This window comes from Microcaecilia unicolor, chromosome 2 (genome assembly GCF_901765095.1).
Source record: "Microcaecilia unicolor chromosome 2, aMicUni1.1, whole genome shotgun sequence".
NCBI classification, from domain to species: Eukaryota; Metazoa; Chordata; class Amphibia; order Gymnophiona; family Siphonopidae; genus Microcaecilia; species Microcaecilia unicolor.
This window is the reverse complement of record NC_044032.1, coordinates 77,356,770-77,373,361: the sequence shown is the minus strand read 5'-3', so window position 1 is coordinate 77,373,361 and position 16,592 is coordinate 77,356,770. Positions and strand designations below refer to the sequence as shown.

The 16,592-nt window shown below is 48.4% G+C and overlaps 1 protein-coding gene across 5 annotated transcripts in view; it reads right to left on the bottom strand.

The window, feature by feature from the left end:
• The window catches only part of OSMR (oncostatin M receptor), a 294,947-nt gene that overhangs the window by 125,418 nt on the left and 152,937 nt on the right, over positions 1-16,592 (bottom strand). For all 5 annotated transcript variants that reach the window (XM_030193061.1, XM_030193063.1, XM_030193062.1 and 2 more), the window contains one exon: positions 252-400. In XM_030193061.1, the coding sequence (XP_030048921.1) occupies positions 252-400 (149 nt within the window). The remainder of the gene's footprint in view (positions 1-251; positions 401-16,592) is intronic.

Sequence of the window (16,592 nt, the reverse complement as noted above, 5' to 3'; positions counted from 1 at the left end):
CTAGTAAAGGATTATGTGCTGAATCAATGAGCAAACAGGATTTAAATTCATATGACTGCCTGAATTGTCCTATAATTCAGTAACATTATTTCTTCCCACCTTCTCTATGGATACGCCAGAGAGATTAAAAGCAGTTGCCTGTTATTCCACCCAGGAAAAGGAGGTACATAAGTCTGTGAATTCAAGAAGCTGGAATCAAGTTTAAATTCTGACTATTATTGTTGCTATTACTTCAGTAGTATTATTCTTACCAATGTTACGTTCCCATTTTTGACTTTAATAACTTCTGTCTGGCAGCAAAGCCTAAGAACGGAGTAATCTGATCTCAAGGTCCAGTATAAAATGACATTTGTGGCACTCAGATGGTTAGCCAAGAGGTCAGTAGGAGTCCTTGGACAAACTAGGGAAAAGAAAAAGGAAAGCTGGCATTTCAGAAAGCTTTATGGATTCAAACAAATAAGAAAAGGTCTGACAAATTTTCCATAATGAAGTAACTATAAATATGATTGCACATTCTGTATAATGTTTCACTGTCAAACTACAAACCAATAATATACTGTGCGCATTATAATTCATAATATACAGTAAGGTATAAAGTAGCATTGGAACAAATATTAAAATGGGAGCTTCTCTTTGAAAATGAAATGTTTCAACTATAGCAGTTGAAGTCTGCATGCCTCTTGGATGTACTATATTTCTACCTTTCCTAAGCAACCACAGGGGGCCCTTTTACTAAGGAGCGCTGAAAAGTGGCCTGCATTGGTGGGCGGTAAGTGTCAGCTTGTGTAAACTACTGATTACCGCCAGGTAAGTGCCATGCAGTAAAAAATAGAAAATATTTTCTACCGCATGCCTCAGTAGGGCCCCATAGTGTTTACAGGATGTGAATCAGCAACTTTTGATACATCCAAGCAAGGTAGACTCCAACTGATGGAGATGCCAGAATACAAGAATTTTGAATGTGTTCAGGTTGGGTGTGCTCAGTAAGCCGTCTGACAAATTTTATAAACCATACAAAACGCCAGCATCCATATCAGGTAGGTACCAACGTGCCAGATGTATCCCCTTGGCCCCTCCAACAAACATGAGCACCCCAACACTAACCCTCCAGAATAATATGGATAAATGTGCTAGTTGAAAATTTCCCACCCCTCCCTCCGTTAAGTAGCTCCCTCTTGTTTCTTTTGAATTTGTGTAGTTGTGTAGGGAGTAAAGGAGTAGCCTAATGGTTAAAAAAAAGCTAACTTTATTAACTAGTCTCCATACCCTTTTCCCCATAGTTTTAAAACTTGAATAAAATAAAATCCCCCCGCCCCCCCAAAAAATATGTGGATGAGGTGTTGGTGCAAGGAGGAGGGTTTAGATTTGTAAGGAACCGGGCAACATTCTGGGGAAGGGGGAGCCTATTCTGAAAGGATGGGCTCCACCTTAACCAGGGTGGAACCAGGCTGCTGGTATCTGCATTTAAAAATGAGATAGAGCAGATTTAAACTAGAACCTGTGGGAAGGCTGACAGTCATTCAATAAGGTAACTGTCACAGATATCACAAAAACAGGAAAGATAGAGTATCCTGATAGCCAGTTTGTAAAAGAGACCATAGTAGCTCAGGTGTCCTTAAATAAAAATCAGACAAAAGATTGTAAATTAACAGTCAACTACTGAGCAAAATGTAAATAGGAACAACAAATATAGCTTGAAATGTCTATATACGAATGCCAGAAGCCTAAGAAATAAGATGGGAGAGTTAGAATATATTGAACTAAATGAAAAATTAGATATAATAGGTATCTGTGAGACTTGGTGGAAGGAGGATAACCAGTGGAACACTGTCATACCAGGGTACAAATTAAATCGTAGTGAAAGGGTGGATCAAATTGGTGGAGGGGTAGCACTGTATGTTGAGAAGGACCTTGAATCAAATAGATTGAAAATTCTGCAGGAAACAAAACACACCTTGGAATTCCTATGGATTGAAATTCCATGTTTAAAGGGGATGGCCAGGATGAACAGACAGATGTAGAAATGTTATTAGAAATTAGGGAGGCTAAAACTGGGCAACACAATAATAATGGGTGATTTCAATTACCCCGATACTGACTGGGTAAATGTAACATGGGGGCATGCTAAAGAAGTAAAATTCCTTGATGAAATCAAGGACTGCTTTATGGAGCAGCCGGTACAGGAGCTCTGTAAGCTCTGTCGAGCAGGGACTGTCTCTTCATGTTCAAGTGTACAGCGCTGCGTATGTCTAGTAGCGCTATAGAAATGATAAGTAGTAGTAGTAGTAGTAGTAGGAGCAGCCGGTACAGGAGCCAACAAGAGGAGGAAAAATTGTAGACCTAGACCTTAGTGGAACATATTTGAATATGCCTTATGGGTTAAACCCAATATTTTAAACTCTACAGGAGAATGAGAGCCAATGATAATTCAAAAATAACTGTAGGAACCAAGGGAAAAACAGGAAACTCCTCTACAATAATCAAGGATACATCACAGGAGAAAAGAGGATGACACACGACTCTCAAGACAGGAGTACCAGACACAAAATCTTTATTAAGACACCAAGGAAAGACCCAACACGGGTCTGTGTTTCAACGGACAACCTGCCTGCTAAAGGAGTCAAAAACAAACACTTAGTAGGCAGTGCTCTATAGTGGCACCTGATATAATGTATTCAGATGGTTAAAAAAACAACAGGAATACTGCCAGCAAAGGGCAAGAAGAACAGCCAAAGCTCAGAATAAAACTCTGCTGTAGTCAGGCGCCTGACTACTAAGGCGTTTTGTTCCAAGCTTTGGTTGGAACAAAATCATCTAATCCTTCTGTATTAACTGAATCCTGAAGGGAAACTTAAAAGTTAATTTAGCATTAAATTCAACTCTTAATTTTAGATTTTAAAAAGAAATCTACTAAAAATCTGATGTGAGAAATTGCAATGGCATATTAACTCTATCCCGGCCAGTTATAGTATTAACAATTGAAAATAATTGTTTAGAAGAATTTTCCTCATTATTTATCAATTTACTAAAATATTCCTGTTTTGCTAATCTAACTTGGGGTATATCATCCTGAACACATTTACAATAAAGCCTACAACAAATATTCAAAATGGCCTCTATAAGCACACACACTCTTGGGGTCGTTTTCTCCAATGATCAATCGCAGCATCAATGACATGTTGACTCAAGTTGGCCCACGCCTCAGTCAGATGATGCTTGAGGTCATCAGTATCACAAATCAACCTTTCATAAACAAGCTGCTTCATAAGACTCCAAATCCTGTAATTAACAGGATTAGGGGACCACAAGTCCAGTGAAATAAAATCCAGAGTCATTCTCTGCAGTGGCTAGATAGTTAATTATAATCTCAGATCATTTTATCATTTTCCAGAACTTTTTCTCAACTTTATAACCTAGCATGTCAGAAGCTACCTTGGAGAGTGATACATATCTTTCTAGCAGTTGCCTGAAGAAATAGGGAGTTCCTTAATGTGCCTATCCTAGACGTGGTGGGGAACTGGGCCATACAATAGAGCCCTCTGTGCAGGACACCAAACTCTGATGGGTATCGAGGGGAATTTTATAAATTATTGGAAGAGATAGTGGTTAGCCCATGCAAAGTTCAAAATCATTATAAACTAATCAGACAATGCCAGCCACACTTCATTTGACCTAAATTATAGTGATACCCAAACCAGCTCATGATTCCACATTTGACAGCAGAACTAAAACTGGGCTTTGTTCACCATCACCAGAAAATCCGCAAAATATTAGCCTCTCTGGAGGTAGCTTGGGGTTGAGGACCACCTTATCTGTTTATTAGCTTTTATGCAAAGAAGTCCTTTGACTGAGTGGGCAGGACCTTTATGAATGGGGTGCTGTGTTTTGGCATAGAGGGGTGATTTAGTAATGTTATTAGAGCCCTATATAGAGAACCCAAAAGCAGTCGTGCAGGTGAATGAGGTGATCTCTGAGCAAACAGTGATTCAAAGAGGTGCCCAGCAGAGATGCCGCTTGTCTCCCTTAATATTTGTACTCAACTTGGATCCTCTTATCAGGGAAGTTCTTACCAAAACAGATATAAAGACATAAGAATCAAGAGACAGGAATTTAAAATAGCCACCTTTGTGGATGATTTGTTGGTCCATGTTGCCAAGGCTCAGACCTCCCTCAAAGCCCTAATTGGTGGATTTCAGAGAGTATAGAGATTTTTCAGGATTCAAGTTAAATTTATCCAAATCTGAGGCACTACCCACAGACGATTTAGTGCAGGCAAGATGGGTAGGTCAATTTCCTTTAAAGTGAGCAAATTGCTTATTTAGATACTTAGGCACAGAATTTCCCTTAGACACTAGCTGGCTTTATAGAATCAATGTAAGTTGTTAGCGACTCAATGGCAGCTGGCTAGTTGGACACCTTCTGCTTCCCTTGAGTGGTAGGATTTGTTTGTTTTGCTTAACACTTCCACAGAAGATTGTATGTCATGAAAAATATCCATATTTTAAAAGGATTAGGTAATTCTAAGTAGGAAAATACAATTTTGCTGGGAAGATAAGAAAACAAAACTGAAGTTAGAATGCTTCTGTAGTAATTCGGAAGCAGAAGCACCTTGGTTTACCAAATATTAGGAAATATAATCAGGCATGCTTGTTAAGACATTTATGAGATTGGTTGTTAGACAGACAAGATTAAATATCTCTGCTGTTGGAATATTTCTCTCCCTGGCATGCTAATTACTACAGGCTCAGACTGAGATGCTTCCTAAGAATCTTAGGTCCAGCGTTTGGTTAAGAGTTGCAAATCTTATTTTAAATCTTTTTATTGGTGATAATATAAACAGACAACATATGTCATATTATAGGATCTGTAATGCAATCATAACAGTAACAGTGAAACAATGTCCATTAATCACCATTAATTTCATATTTATCTCAAAACTAAACAAAGGGAAAATACACAAAAATTGTAGAAGGCTTATTTTCATTGTGGATATCCTGAAAACCTTACTGGCTGGGGTTCCCTCAGGACAAGTTTGGGAATCACTGCAGTACACTGTCAACTCATATTAAGGGTAATTCTTCAGATGCGTTGACTTCTATAAGTCAGGTGAAGGGCTAGTGGAACATGTTGCTATCTGAATTGACTTGGTCAAATCATAAGATAGAGTTTATTTTACCCTTACCAGAACACACTATTAGAACTAGTGGTAAATAGACTAGAGGAAAAATTGATGTTAATCTTTTCAAGCCAATTAGGTTTTTAGGATCTTGATAATCAGGATGTTGATTTCAAGATTCTAAGCTGGAACTGTCACTTATCTCATTATAGATTCAATTGCCCCTCTAAGATGGGTTAGGGATCGTTCCTATTTGTCACCATGGTTCACTAAGAGTTAAGCTATTTCAAGCGTAAAAGTAGGGAGTTGGGAAGAGCCTGGTTGAAATCTGGTTCTCATCTGGTTAAGCAAAAGGACAGATTATCAATAATTATAAATGTGATATCCAAATTGCTAAGAAATCTTATTGCAATAAGAAAATTGACTAGCTATTTTTGCAAAATTTGGATTAATGTGCCCCAAGGATCAAGCAAGCTTGAAAGTGTGCAACGAAATAAAAAAAAAAAGGTTGAGAAGCACTATGCTAAAGGATAGTGATGGAAGAAGCCACTAATCGTTGTATGCGGAGATTCTGCTTATACTGTTTTTTCTGGACAGTGACCAGTAGATTTGATGTTTGGTTTTCTAGACTCTATATCCTGTTTTGGGTTTGCACTTAAATTGTAGCAGAAAACACAGAACTACCTCCAATGGGTACTGAGCAGGAAAAAAAGGAACAGTGGAGATGATCAAAAAAGAATCCAAAATCAAGGTGCCACATCTTTTATTCTGCTTTATGTTTGCACTTAAAATGTACCATGACCAAGTACTCATGTACTGATTTTTTTCAATCTGCCTCAAGTTGCCCAGCAAAAGTTTTATTTTTGAACCAGTGGTGTAGCCAAATGGCCAACTTGGAGTGAGCCTGAGCCCAAAGTGGGTGGGCATGAAATTTTCCCTCCCCTGCCTGCCCGCAGTCCAGCACTTCTCCCTCTCTTCACCTCCAAAAACAGAATTTTATAGAGCATATGGTCCAATATCAAAATGTTTTCTACGTCGAACCACATTAATAGTAAAAAAAGACAACACTTTTTCCTTGGATTAGAGCCAAGGTTCCTATTATATCAATGTGCTCTCTCAAATGATTTCCTTGCTCACTATGGAAAGGTTTTGGAATACAGCATATCGCTTCGGTGAAAGGAGTAAAGTTCCAGTGAATTTGGGAGCCCCTTTGGATAACTCTCACACCCATGGCAAGAAGTAGATTACTGAACATCCTGTAGATCAGCAATGTGGAACATCTTGTCCTTGCTCTACTTCAGATTTGAATATCACTTGGGGGGGGGGGGTCACAGAAAAGGTGACAATTTTGTAATGAACATTCCTTTTCTAGGCAAGGGAAGTTCCCGTTGACTTTGTTTGATGACACAGAAAATTGTTAAGTACTGATATTGTTAGGGTTTGTGGTTTATTATTTCTGAATGTCCTATTGTATTGCAGTATTGTATGGATCTTCTCTTATTAATAAAAACAATTCAACAAACATGACAGACAGAGGATTATTAGTAGTGGGAAAGTGAAAATAAAGTCAGAGAAACCATCTGTGAAACAAAGTATTCAGTGAAAATGAAAACTAGATATGTCTTCCAGAATTTCTACATATTGCAGAAACAGTACTGTTAATGTCCGATGCATATGTATATATTTGAAAATTAGAAAGAAAATATAAAGTAATCACTTTAACTCAGTGGCGTAGCTATGTGGGGCCACGGGGGCCTGGGTCCCCATAGATTTGGCCCTGGACCCCCCTGCCGACGACCTTCTCGACCCCCTCGTAGCCTAGTGGTTAGTGCAGTGGACTTTGATCCTGGGGAACTGAGTTTGATTCCCATTGCAGCTCCTTGTGACTCTGGGCAAGTCACTTAACCCTCCATTGCTCCTGGTACAAAATAAGTACCTGAATATATGTAAACCGCTTTGAATGTAGTTGCAAAAACCTCAGAAAGGCGGTACATGAAGTCCCATTTCCCTTCCCTCCCGTCACCAACCCTCCCCTGCAGCCGCCACCGTGGGCTACCTTTGCTGGCGGGGGGAGGGTTCGTTCTGTTTCTGTGAGTCCGACGTCTTCGCGGGAAGAAGAGGACCTCGGCTGGCGGGGATTGGGGTCCCCCGCCAGCAAAGGTAGCCCACGGCGGCGGGGGAGGGTTGGTGGCGGGAGGGCGGGTCGAGAGGGTCGTCGGCGGGAGGGGGAACTGAGAGGGTCGTCGGCAGGGGTTGGCAATGGCGGGGGGGGGGGGGGGCTAAAATGTGCCCCCTCACCTTGGGCTCTGGACCCCCCTCCCGACGAAGTCTGGCTACGTCCCTGCTTTAACTCCTAATAGGAAGGAAAAGCCTCAAAGAGTTCCTTCAACATATAGAGCTATATTGTCGCGGCCCTGATGCCACTCTGAGGTAGGTGAGCTCTTAAGTTCTCCTGAGCCTCACTAGTCCCAGGAGATTACCGCGCACCCCGACTCTTCACCCGCGGCGACCGCCGTTCACCGAGGGTTGAGCCCTCAGCTGCTGGCGGCCAGCAGGACTGCTGGAACCACGGGGTGACGGTTGGCCGGACTAGGTGATAGCCGAGGCAGGGACAGTCTAGGAAACAGTTTGTAGGCCGGCTGGCCTCCACAAAGGAGAAACACAGTCTTGGGGATCGCTAGCAGGGCGGCTAGCCTCTTCGAGGAACAAACACAGACTTGGCAGTTGGCTAGCAGGGCGGCTAGCCTCATCAAGGAACTAACACAGACTTGGCAATGGGCTAGCAGGACGGCTAGCCTCTTCAAGGAACAACCACAGGCTTGGTAGTGGCTAGCAGGACGGCTAGCCTCCTCAAGGAACAAACACAGGCTTGGTAATGAGCTAGCAGGACGGCTAGCCTCTTCAAGGAATAAACACAGACTTGGCAATTGGCTAGCAGGGCGGCTAGCTTCTTCGAGGAACAAACACAGACTTGGCAGTTGGCTAGCAGGGCGGCTAGCCTCTTCAAGGAATAAACACAGACTTGGCAATTGGCTAGCAGGGCGGCTAGCTTCTTCGAGGAACAAACACAGACTTGGCAGTTGGCTAGCAGGGCGGCTAGCCTCTTCAAGGAACAACCACAGGCTTGGTAGTGGCTAGCAGGACGGCTAGCCTCCTCAAGGAACAAACACAGGCTTGGTAATGAGCTAGCAGGACGGCTAGCCTCTTCAAGGAATAAACACAGGCTTGGTAATGGCTAGCAGAACGGCTAGCCTCATCAAGGAATCAACTCCGACTTAGCAATCGTAACCGGAAGGCTTCTAACACGAAAACGGAAGCACTGGACCCTCTCCGTGCTTCAGTTTAAATTCCCCGCTCGACCTGGCCTGGGGAACAGCTGGAACCAATCCTCGCCGCCCAGGCCGGCAGCGGTTCCCGGATTGGCCCTCCTATCCGAAGGGCGGAGTTCCCTCGTGGATGCGCCAATCCGGCGCGAGTGGGCGGAGCCTCCTCTCGAGTGCTGCTGCTGTGAGGAGGGCGTCGACGCCGGCGCCGCCATCTTGGCCGGCGGATCTCCCTCTCCGAGACCGGCGCTAGTTCCCTGGAGTCGCCGGCCTCGGAGCACCTTGCGGTCGCGGCGATCTCCGCGACCGCCCTCCCTGGTCGGCCCGGAGTCCTCGGGCGCCACAGTCTCCCGCTCCGGCCCGTGGAGCCCCAGGTAAGGGCCCGGAACGGGACAGTATCCTCCCCGGACGCCCCCCTCCTCCGGGGCCCGGGTTTGGATGGATATCGGGCGTGGAAGGCTTGGACCAATCTTGGAGCATGAACATTAGCCTCGGGTTCCCAGGAATTATCTTCGGAACCAAAAGATTTCCATGACAACAAATAATACAGTCTTCCCCGCCGCCATTTAGAGTCAAGAATCTCCTCCACCTCGAATTCCGGTTCTGGGGACACCTGGAGATCTCTCTCCGGGACGGGAGGCGGGTGCCACCTGGACTCTTGAAACCTCTTGAGGAGTGAGATGTGGAAGGCGTTATGCACCCGTAGAGTGGCGGGTAGACGTAATCGATATGTTACGGGTCCGATTCGTTCTTGGATCGCATAAGGTCCCGCATATCTCTGTCCTAGCCTTCGGGAGGATCCTGGGATTCTTAGGTGTTTCGTGCTTAACCATACTCTTTGTCCAGGGTGAAGCACGGGAGCGGCCCGCCGGTGGCGATCCGCAAAGCGCTTGTCCTTAATCGCGGTCTTCTGTAGTTGCTCTCTAGCAATCCTCCAGACCTTCTTTAGATCGGCTACTACCTGGTCCCCGGCTGGTGTCATGGCGGTAGTCGAGAATGGCCCTGGAAGCCTTGGATGTCGTCCATATACCAGGAAAAATGGGGACTGTCCTGAGGATGAGTGGTCACTTTGGTTATACGCGAACTCGGCCCATGGAAGTAGCGAGACCCAGTTGTCCTGTCGTTGGTTGACAAAAGCTCTTAAGAAGTTCTTCAGGGTTTGGTTTAACCTCTCGACTAGGCCGTTGGTCTGCGGATGGTACGCGGATGAGAAATGACTCTCCATCCCCAAGGCTTTGCATAATCCTCTCCAGAAGCGAGAGGTGAATTGAGGACCTCGATCACTAATGACCCGAATGGGTAGTCCATGTAATCGAAAAATGTGGTGGATGAAGGCTTGAGCTAGGGCTGCTGCTGTCGGAACGCTCGTGAAGGGAACAAAGTGAGCCATCTTCGAGAATCGATCTATCACCACCCAGATCACCGTCTGACCCTGGGAACGAGGCAAATCGGTGATGAAATCCATGGAAATCTCCGACCAAGGGCTGGTCGGTATGGGTAACGGTTGCAGGTCTCCCACCGGGGGTCCTCCTACTGGCTTGGTCCGGGCACATACTGGGCACGAGGTGACAAACTGGAAGATGTCTCGTCTCATTTGTGGCCATCGAAATTGCCTCGTGATGAACTGAAGGGTCTTGTGGAACCCGAAGTGTCCCGCGTACTTAGACGCATGTCCCCATTGCAACACTCTTTTCCGGTCGGCGGCCACCACGAATCTCTTGACCGGGGCGACCTCCCCTGTGGCCGTACTGACACAAGCGGGATCTAACATAGGTTGAGTCTCCTGAGTCTCCTCGGGGATTTCAAAGGCCCGGGAGAGTGCATCTGCCGGAGTGTTTTGGGAAGCCGCTCGGAATACTAGTTGAAAATGGAATCGAGAGAAGAATAATGACCATCGGGCCTGTCGGGGATTCAACCGCTGGGCCTCTTGAAGGTATAGGAGGTTTTTATGGTCCGTGATAACCGTGAACCGGTGTTCTGCTCCCTCCAGTAAATGCCTCCACTCTTGCAGTGCGAGTTTCAAGGCCAAGAGTTCCCTGTCTCCAACTGTATAATTCCGTTCGGCTGCAGAAAATTTGCGTGAGAAGAAGGAGCACGGTTGGCGCCGACCCTCGGGGTTAATCTGGGAAATGACTGCCCCGGCCCCTAAAGCGGACGCGTCCACCTCCACCGTGAATGGCTTCTCAGGATCGGGGGTTAGAAGAATGGGCGCGGTTTCAAAAGCCTCTTTGACCTGCTGGAACGCCGCCTGCGCCTCAAGTGGCCAGTCCCGGACCCGAGCGTCCTTCCGGGTGAGCTCCGTCAGCGGGATGGTCAACCTGGAATACTGTGGGATAAACTGGCGATAATAATTAGCAAATCCCAAGAATCGTTGTAAGGCTTTCAGCCCCTTTGGTTGTGGCCATTCGCGAATGGCCCGGAGCTTGTCTGGTTCCATTTTTAACCCCCCTGGAAGTAAGATATGCCCCAAGAAAGGTAGCGATCGTCGATGGAACGCGCACTTACTTAACTTCGCGAATAGGTGGGCTTGGCGTAAGCGGTCCAGCACCGCACGGACATGCCCCGGATGTTCCCTGGGGTCCTTAGAGTAGATGAGGATATCATCCAGATAGACGATCACTGTGGAAGTGAGCAAATCTTCTAGGACACTATTGATAAGCCGTTGAAACACCGCAGGAGCATTACATAGTCCGAATGGCATTACCCGATATTCAAAATGCCCTTCATGGGTATTGAAGGCCGTCTTCCATTCGTCCCCTGATCGGATTCGTACTAGATTGTAAGCTCCCCGTAAGTCCAACTTCGTGAAGATCTGAGCTCCCTGCAGACGGTCCAAGAGTTCGGGAATCAGGGGTAACGGGAATCGGTCCTTTACGGTGATGGCATTTAGTCTCCGATAGTCTATGCAAGGTCTCAAGGTCCCATCCTTCTTGGTGACAAAGAAAAACCCTGCTCCGGCTGGGGAAGTCGACGGCTGGATGAACCCCTTCCGGAGGTTCTCGTGGACATACTCCCGCATCGCCTTAACCTCCCCTCGGGACAATCTGTATGGGCGACCCCGGGGAGGAACTGTATCGGTCTTCAAATTAATGGCACAGTCAAAAGGCCGGTGTGGGGGTAATACCTCCGCCTCCTTGGAGCTAAACACATCAGCAAAGTCTTTATACTCTAGAGGCAGGGAGCCCAATGCATCCGCTCCCTCCCCGGGCAATAAATTTAAGGCCGGACAGCTACCACCCCGGTCCTTACAGCAGGTCTCCTGGCAGGTCTTGCCCCAAACTTGAATCTCTCCCCTGGTCCAGTTAATTACCGGGTTGTGGTGTCGTAGCCAAGGCAAGCCCAGAACCACCGGGTGGATGGTCCGGGGTAATACTAGGAACTCAGCCTCCTCTCGATGGCCCTCCCCTACCTGCAAACCCAACATAGGCGTGATCTCAGTGACCGGCTGGGGCAGAGTAGTACCCTGGATGGAGGTGATCCGCAGGATCGGCTTGCGGGGCAGCGTAGGCCATCCCATCTGCTGCAACAGTTCGAGCCCAATAAAGTTACCCCCAGATCCCGAGTCCACCAGGGCTCGGGTATGAACCTGGGCCTCTTGCCACCGTAAAGTCACTGGTAGGATGAGCAAAGTCTCAGGTAGGGGAGCAGAGTGCCCCAAGAACCCTCCCCTCAGGGTGCCTTGGGGAGCGCATTTCCCGGGCGGATGGAGCAAGTCCGGATGAAATGCCCAGCCTGCCCACAGTAGAAGCACAGTCCTTTAGACTGTCGGTGCTGTCTCTCGGCAGGGTTCAACCGTTGTCGGCCCAACACCATGGGCTCCTCTCCGGGCTCCGCAGAGTCTCGGTTCACCTGACGGGGCGCCGGCCCCCTGCTCGTCCTGGCGGAACCTCGTCCCCACTTCTGCCGCTCCACCCGGTCTCTGGCCCGCTCTTGGAATCGGGTGTCCACCCGGATACAGAGGGAAATGAGGACATCCAGAGACCCGGGAGTCTCCCTTCCTGCCAATTCATCCTTGATTCGTTCGTGTAACCCCTCTCTAAAAATGGCCGTCAAGGACTCCGGATCCCACCGCAGCTCAGCGGCTAACGTACGAAACCGGATAGCATAGTCGGCCACTGTCCCCTCCCCCTGACGAATCCGGAGCAGCTCGGATGCCACGGAGGAGGGTCGTCCCGGAATATCGAACACCATCCGGAACCGGCGCTGAAATTCGTTATAATCCCCCAAAATGGGGTCATGCTGGTCGTCCAGAGGAACCACCCAGTCCCGGGCCTTCCCCGTACAAAGACCCATGACATAACCAACCTTACTCTGATCTGACGCAAAACTCTCTGGTTGCATCCGGAAGGCTAGATTGCACTGATGAAGGAACCCCCGACAACCCTCCGGGTTCCCATCGTAACGTGCTGGCTCAGGGAACCGAGGTCCCATGCGGAACCCTCCCATACGGGGAACCGCTACGGCCTCAGGGACCGCAGCGGCCTGGTTCTGTACCTGGAGCGTGGAGAGTTGGGAGCAAACATTCTGGAGAGCCCCGGACAGGGCATTAAGCTGTTCCTGTTGCTGCTGGAGCACCTTAGCCAGGTCCCGTAGATCAGGTTGCGTCGGCGAGCTCATGGCTTCCGTTTTCTGTCGCGGCCCTGATGCCACTCTGAGGTAGGTGAGCTCTTAAGTTCTCCTGAGCCTCACTAGTCCCAGGAGATTACCGCGCACCCCGACTCTTCACCCGCGGCGACCGCCGTTCACCGAGGGTTGAGCCCTCAGCTGCTGGCGGCCAGCAGGACTGCTGGAACCACGGGGTGACGGTTGGCCGGACTAGGTGATAGCCGAGGCAGGGACAGTCTAGGAAACAGTTTGTAGGCCGGCTGGCCTCCACAAAGGAGAAACACAGTCTTGGGGATCGCTAGCAGGGCGGCTAGCCTCTTCGAGGAACAAACACAGACTTGGCAGTTGGCTAGCAGGGCGGCTAGCCTCATCAAGGAACTAACACAGACTTGGCAATGGGCTAGCAGGACGGCTAGCCTCTTCAAGGAACAACCACAGGCTTGGTAGTGGCTAGCAGGACGGCTAGCCTCCTCAAGGAACAAACACAGGCTTGGTAATGAGCTAGCAGGACGGCTAGCCTCTTCAAGGAATAAACACAGACTTGGCAATTGGCTAGCAGGGCGGCTAGCTTCTTCGAGGAACAAACACAGACTTGGCAGTTGGCTAGCAGGGCGGCTAGCCTCTTCAAGGAATAAACACAGACTTGGCAATTGGCTAGCAGGGCGGCTAGCTTCTTCGAGGAACAAACACAGACTTGGCAGTTGGCTAGCAGGGCGGCTAGCCTCTTCAAGGAACAACCACAGGCTTGGTAGTGGCTAGCAGGACGGCTAGCCTCCTCAAGGAACAAACACAGGCTTGGTAATGAGCTAGCAGGACGGCTAGCCTCTTCAAGGAATAAACACAGGCTTGGTAATGGCTAGCAGAACGGCTAGCCTCATCAAGGAATCAACTCCGACTTAGCAATCGTAACCGGAAGGCTTCTAACACGAAAACGGAAGCACTGGACCCTCTCCGTGCTTCAGTTTAAATTCCCCGCTCGACCTGGCCTGGGGAACAGCTGGAACCAATCCTCGCCGCCCAGGCCGGCAGCGGTTCCCGGATTGGCCCTCCTATCCGAAGGGCGGAGTTCCCTCGTGGATGCGCCAATCCGGCGCGAGTGGGCGGAGCCTCCTCTCGAGTGCTGCTGCTGTGAGGAGGGCGTCGACGCCGGCGCCGCCATCTTGGCCGGCGGATCTCCCTCTCCGAGACCGGCGCTAGTTCCCTGGCGTCGCCGGCCTCGGAGCACCTTGCGGTCGCGGCGATCTCCGCGACCGCCCTCCCTGGTCGGCCCGGAGTCCTCGGGCGCCACAGTCTCCCGCTCCGGCCCGTGGAGCCCCAGGTAAGGGCCCGGAACGGGACATATATTGATCATAGAGTGATCCACTTTTTATCATCGGCAAAAACCTTCCTTGAATACCATATTAACATACATAGAGGGGCATAATTGAACGAAAACGTCTATCTCCATGGGCGTTTATCTCCAAGAACGGGTCCATGAAGGGGCGGACCGAACCGTATTTTCGAAAAAAATAGACGTCCATGTTTTATTCGACAATTTGTGAGCTGGGCGTTTTTGTTTTTCAGTGATAATGGAAAATGAAAGCGCCCAGCTCAAAAACGAATAAATCCAAGGCATTTGTTCGTGGGAGGGGCCAGGATTCGTAGTGCACTGGTCCCCCTCACATGCCAGGACACCAACTGGGCACCCTAGGGGGCACTTTTACAAAAACAAAAAAAAAGGTAAAAGAGCTCCCAGGTGCATAGCACCCTTCCCTTGTGTGTTGAGCCCCCCAAATCCCCCTCAAAACCCACTGCCCACAAGTCTACACCATTACTATAGCCCTAAGGGGTGAAGGGGGGCACCTACATGTGGGTACAGTGGGTTTGGGGGGTTGGACGACTAATAAGCATTAAGCAGCACAATTGTAACAGGTAGGGGGGGATGGGCCTGGGTCCACCTGCCTGAAGTCCACTGCACCCCCTAACAACTGCTCCAGGGACCTGCATACTGCTGCCAGGGAGGTGGGTATGACATTTGATGGTGAAAATAAAAAGTTGTGAAACATCATTTTTTGTGGTGGGAGGGGGTTAGTGACCACTGGGGGAGTCAGGGGAGGTCATCCCCGATTCCCTCTGGGGGTAATCTGGTCATTTAGGGCACTTTTTGGGGCCTTATTCGTGAAAAAACAGGGTCCAGGAAAAGTGCCCTAAATTCCAGCTACAAACGCATACTTTTTTTCCATTATCGGCGAAAGGCGCCCATCTCTCCTCGGCCGATAACCACGCCCCCAGTTCCACCTTCGCCACGCCTCCGACACGCCCCCGTCAACTTTGTACGCTTCCGCGATGGAGTGCAGTTGAAAACGTCCAAAATCGGCTTTCCATTATACCGATTTATTCGTTTTGTGAGATAAACGTCTATCTCCCGATTTGGGTCGAAATCTAGGCGTTTTTCTCTTTCAATTATAAGGTGGATAGTAACATAGTAACATAGTAGATGACGGCAGAAAAAGACCTGCATGGTCCATCCAGTCTGCCCAACAAGATAAATTCATATATGTATACCTTACCTTGATTTGTACCTGTCTTTTCAGGGCACAGACCGTATAAGTCTGCCCAGCAGGATTCCCCGCCTCCCATCATCGACTCTGGCACAGACCGTATAAGTCTGCCCTCCACTATCCTTGCCTCCCAACCACCAACCCCTCTTCCCCCCACCTGCTCCGCCACCCAATTTCGGCTAAGCTTCTGAGGATCCATTTCTTCTGCACAGGATTCCTTTATGTATATCCCACGCATGTTTGAATTCCGTTACCATTTTCATCTCCACCACCTCCCGCGGGAGGGCATTCCAAGCATCCACCACCCTCTCTGTGAAAAAATACTTCCTGACATCTTTCCCGAGTCTGCCCCCCTTCAATCTCATTTCATGTCCTCTCATTCTACCGCCTTCCCATCTCCGGAAAAGATTTGTTTGTGGATTAATACCTTTCAAATATTTGAACGTCTGTATCATATCACCCCTGTTCCTCTTTTCCTCCAGGGTATACATGTTCAGGTCAGCAAGTCTCTCTTCATACGTCTTGGAACGCAATTCCCATACCATTCTCGTGGCTTTTCTTTGCACCGCTTCCATTTTTTTAACATCCTTCGCAAGGTATGGCCTCCAAAACTGAACACAATACTCCAGGTGAGGCCTCACCAACGACTTGTACAGGGGCATCAACACATCAACAGTGTTCATAGTTCAAAAATCTCACATTTGGAGCAGAAACATATATATCTTGTGTCACAAAACACCTAGCCACCCACCTGGGGTTACACCCGCAGCCACTTAGAGAGTATATCCCCAGCACAGCTCAGGTCCGCCTGCACCTGCTACTTGTGCTCTACACTAGCACCCTCCTCCCACCGAATGGATCACAACCGCCTCTGGCGAGTCTCCCGCTCTCCAATAATCCCCAGTGATTTCTAGGTTAGTGGAGGCCACACTCCCAGTGGTCCCACAGTTCCCAGAAAGCACTCCCAGACCCAACACACAAACCACCAGGATTCTTTATCAGTCCAGA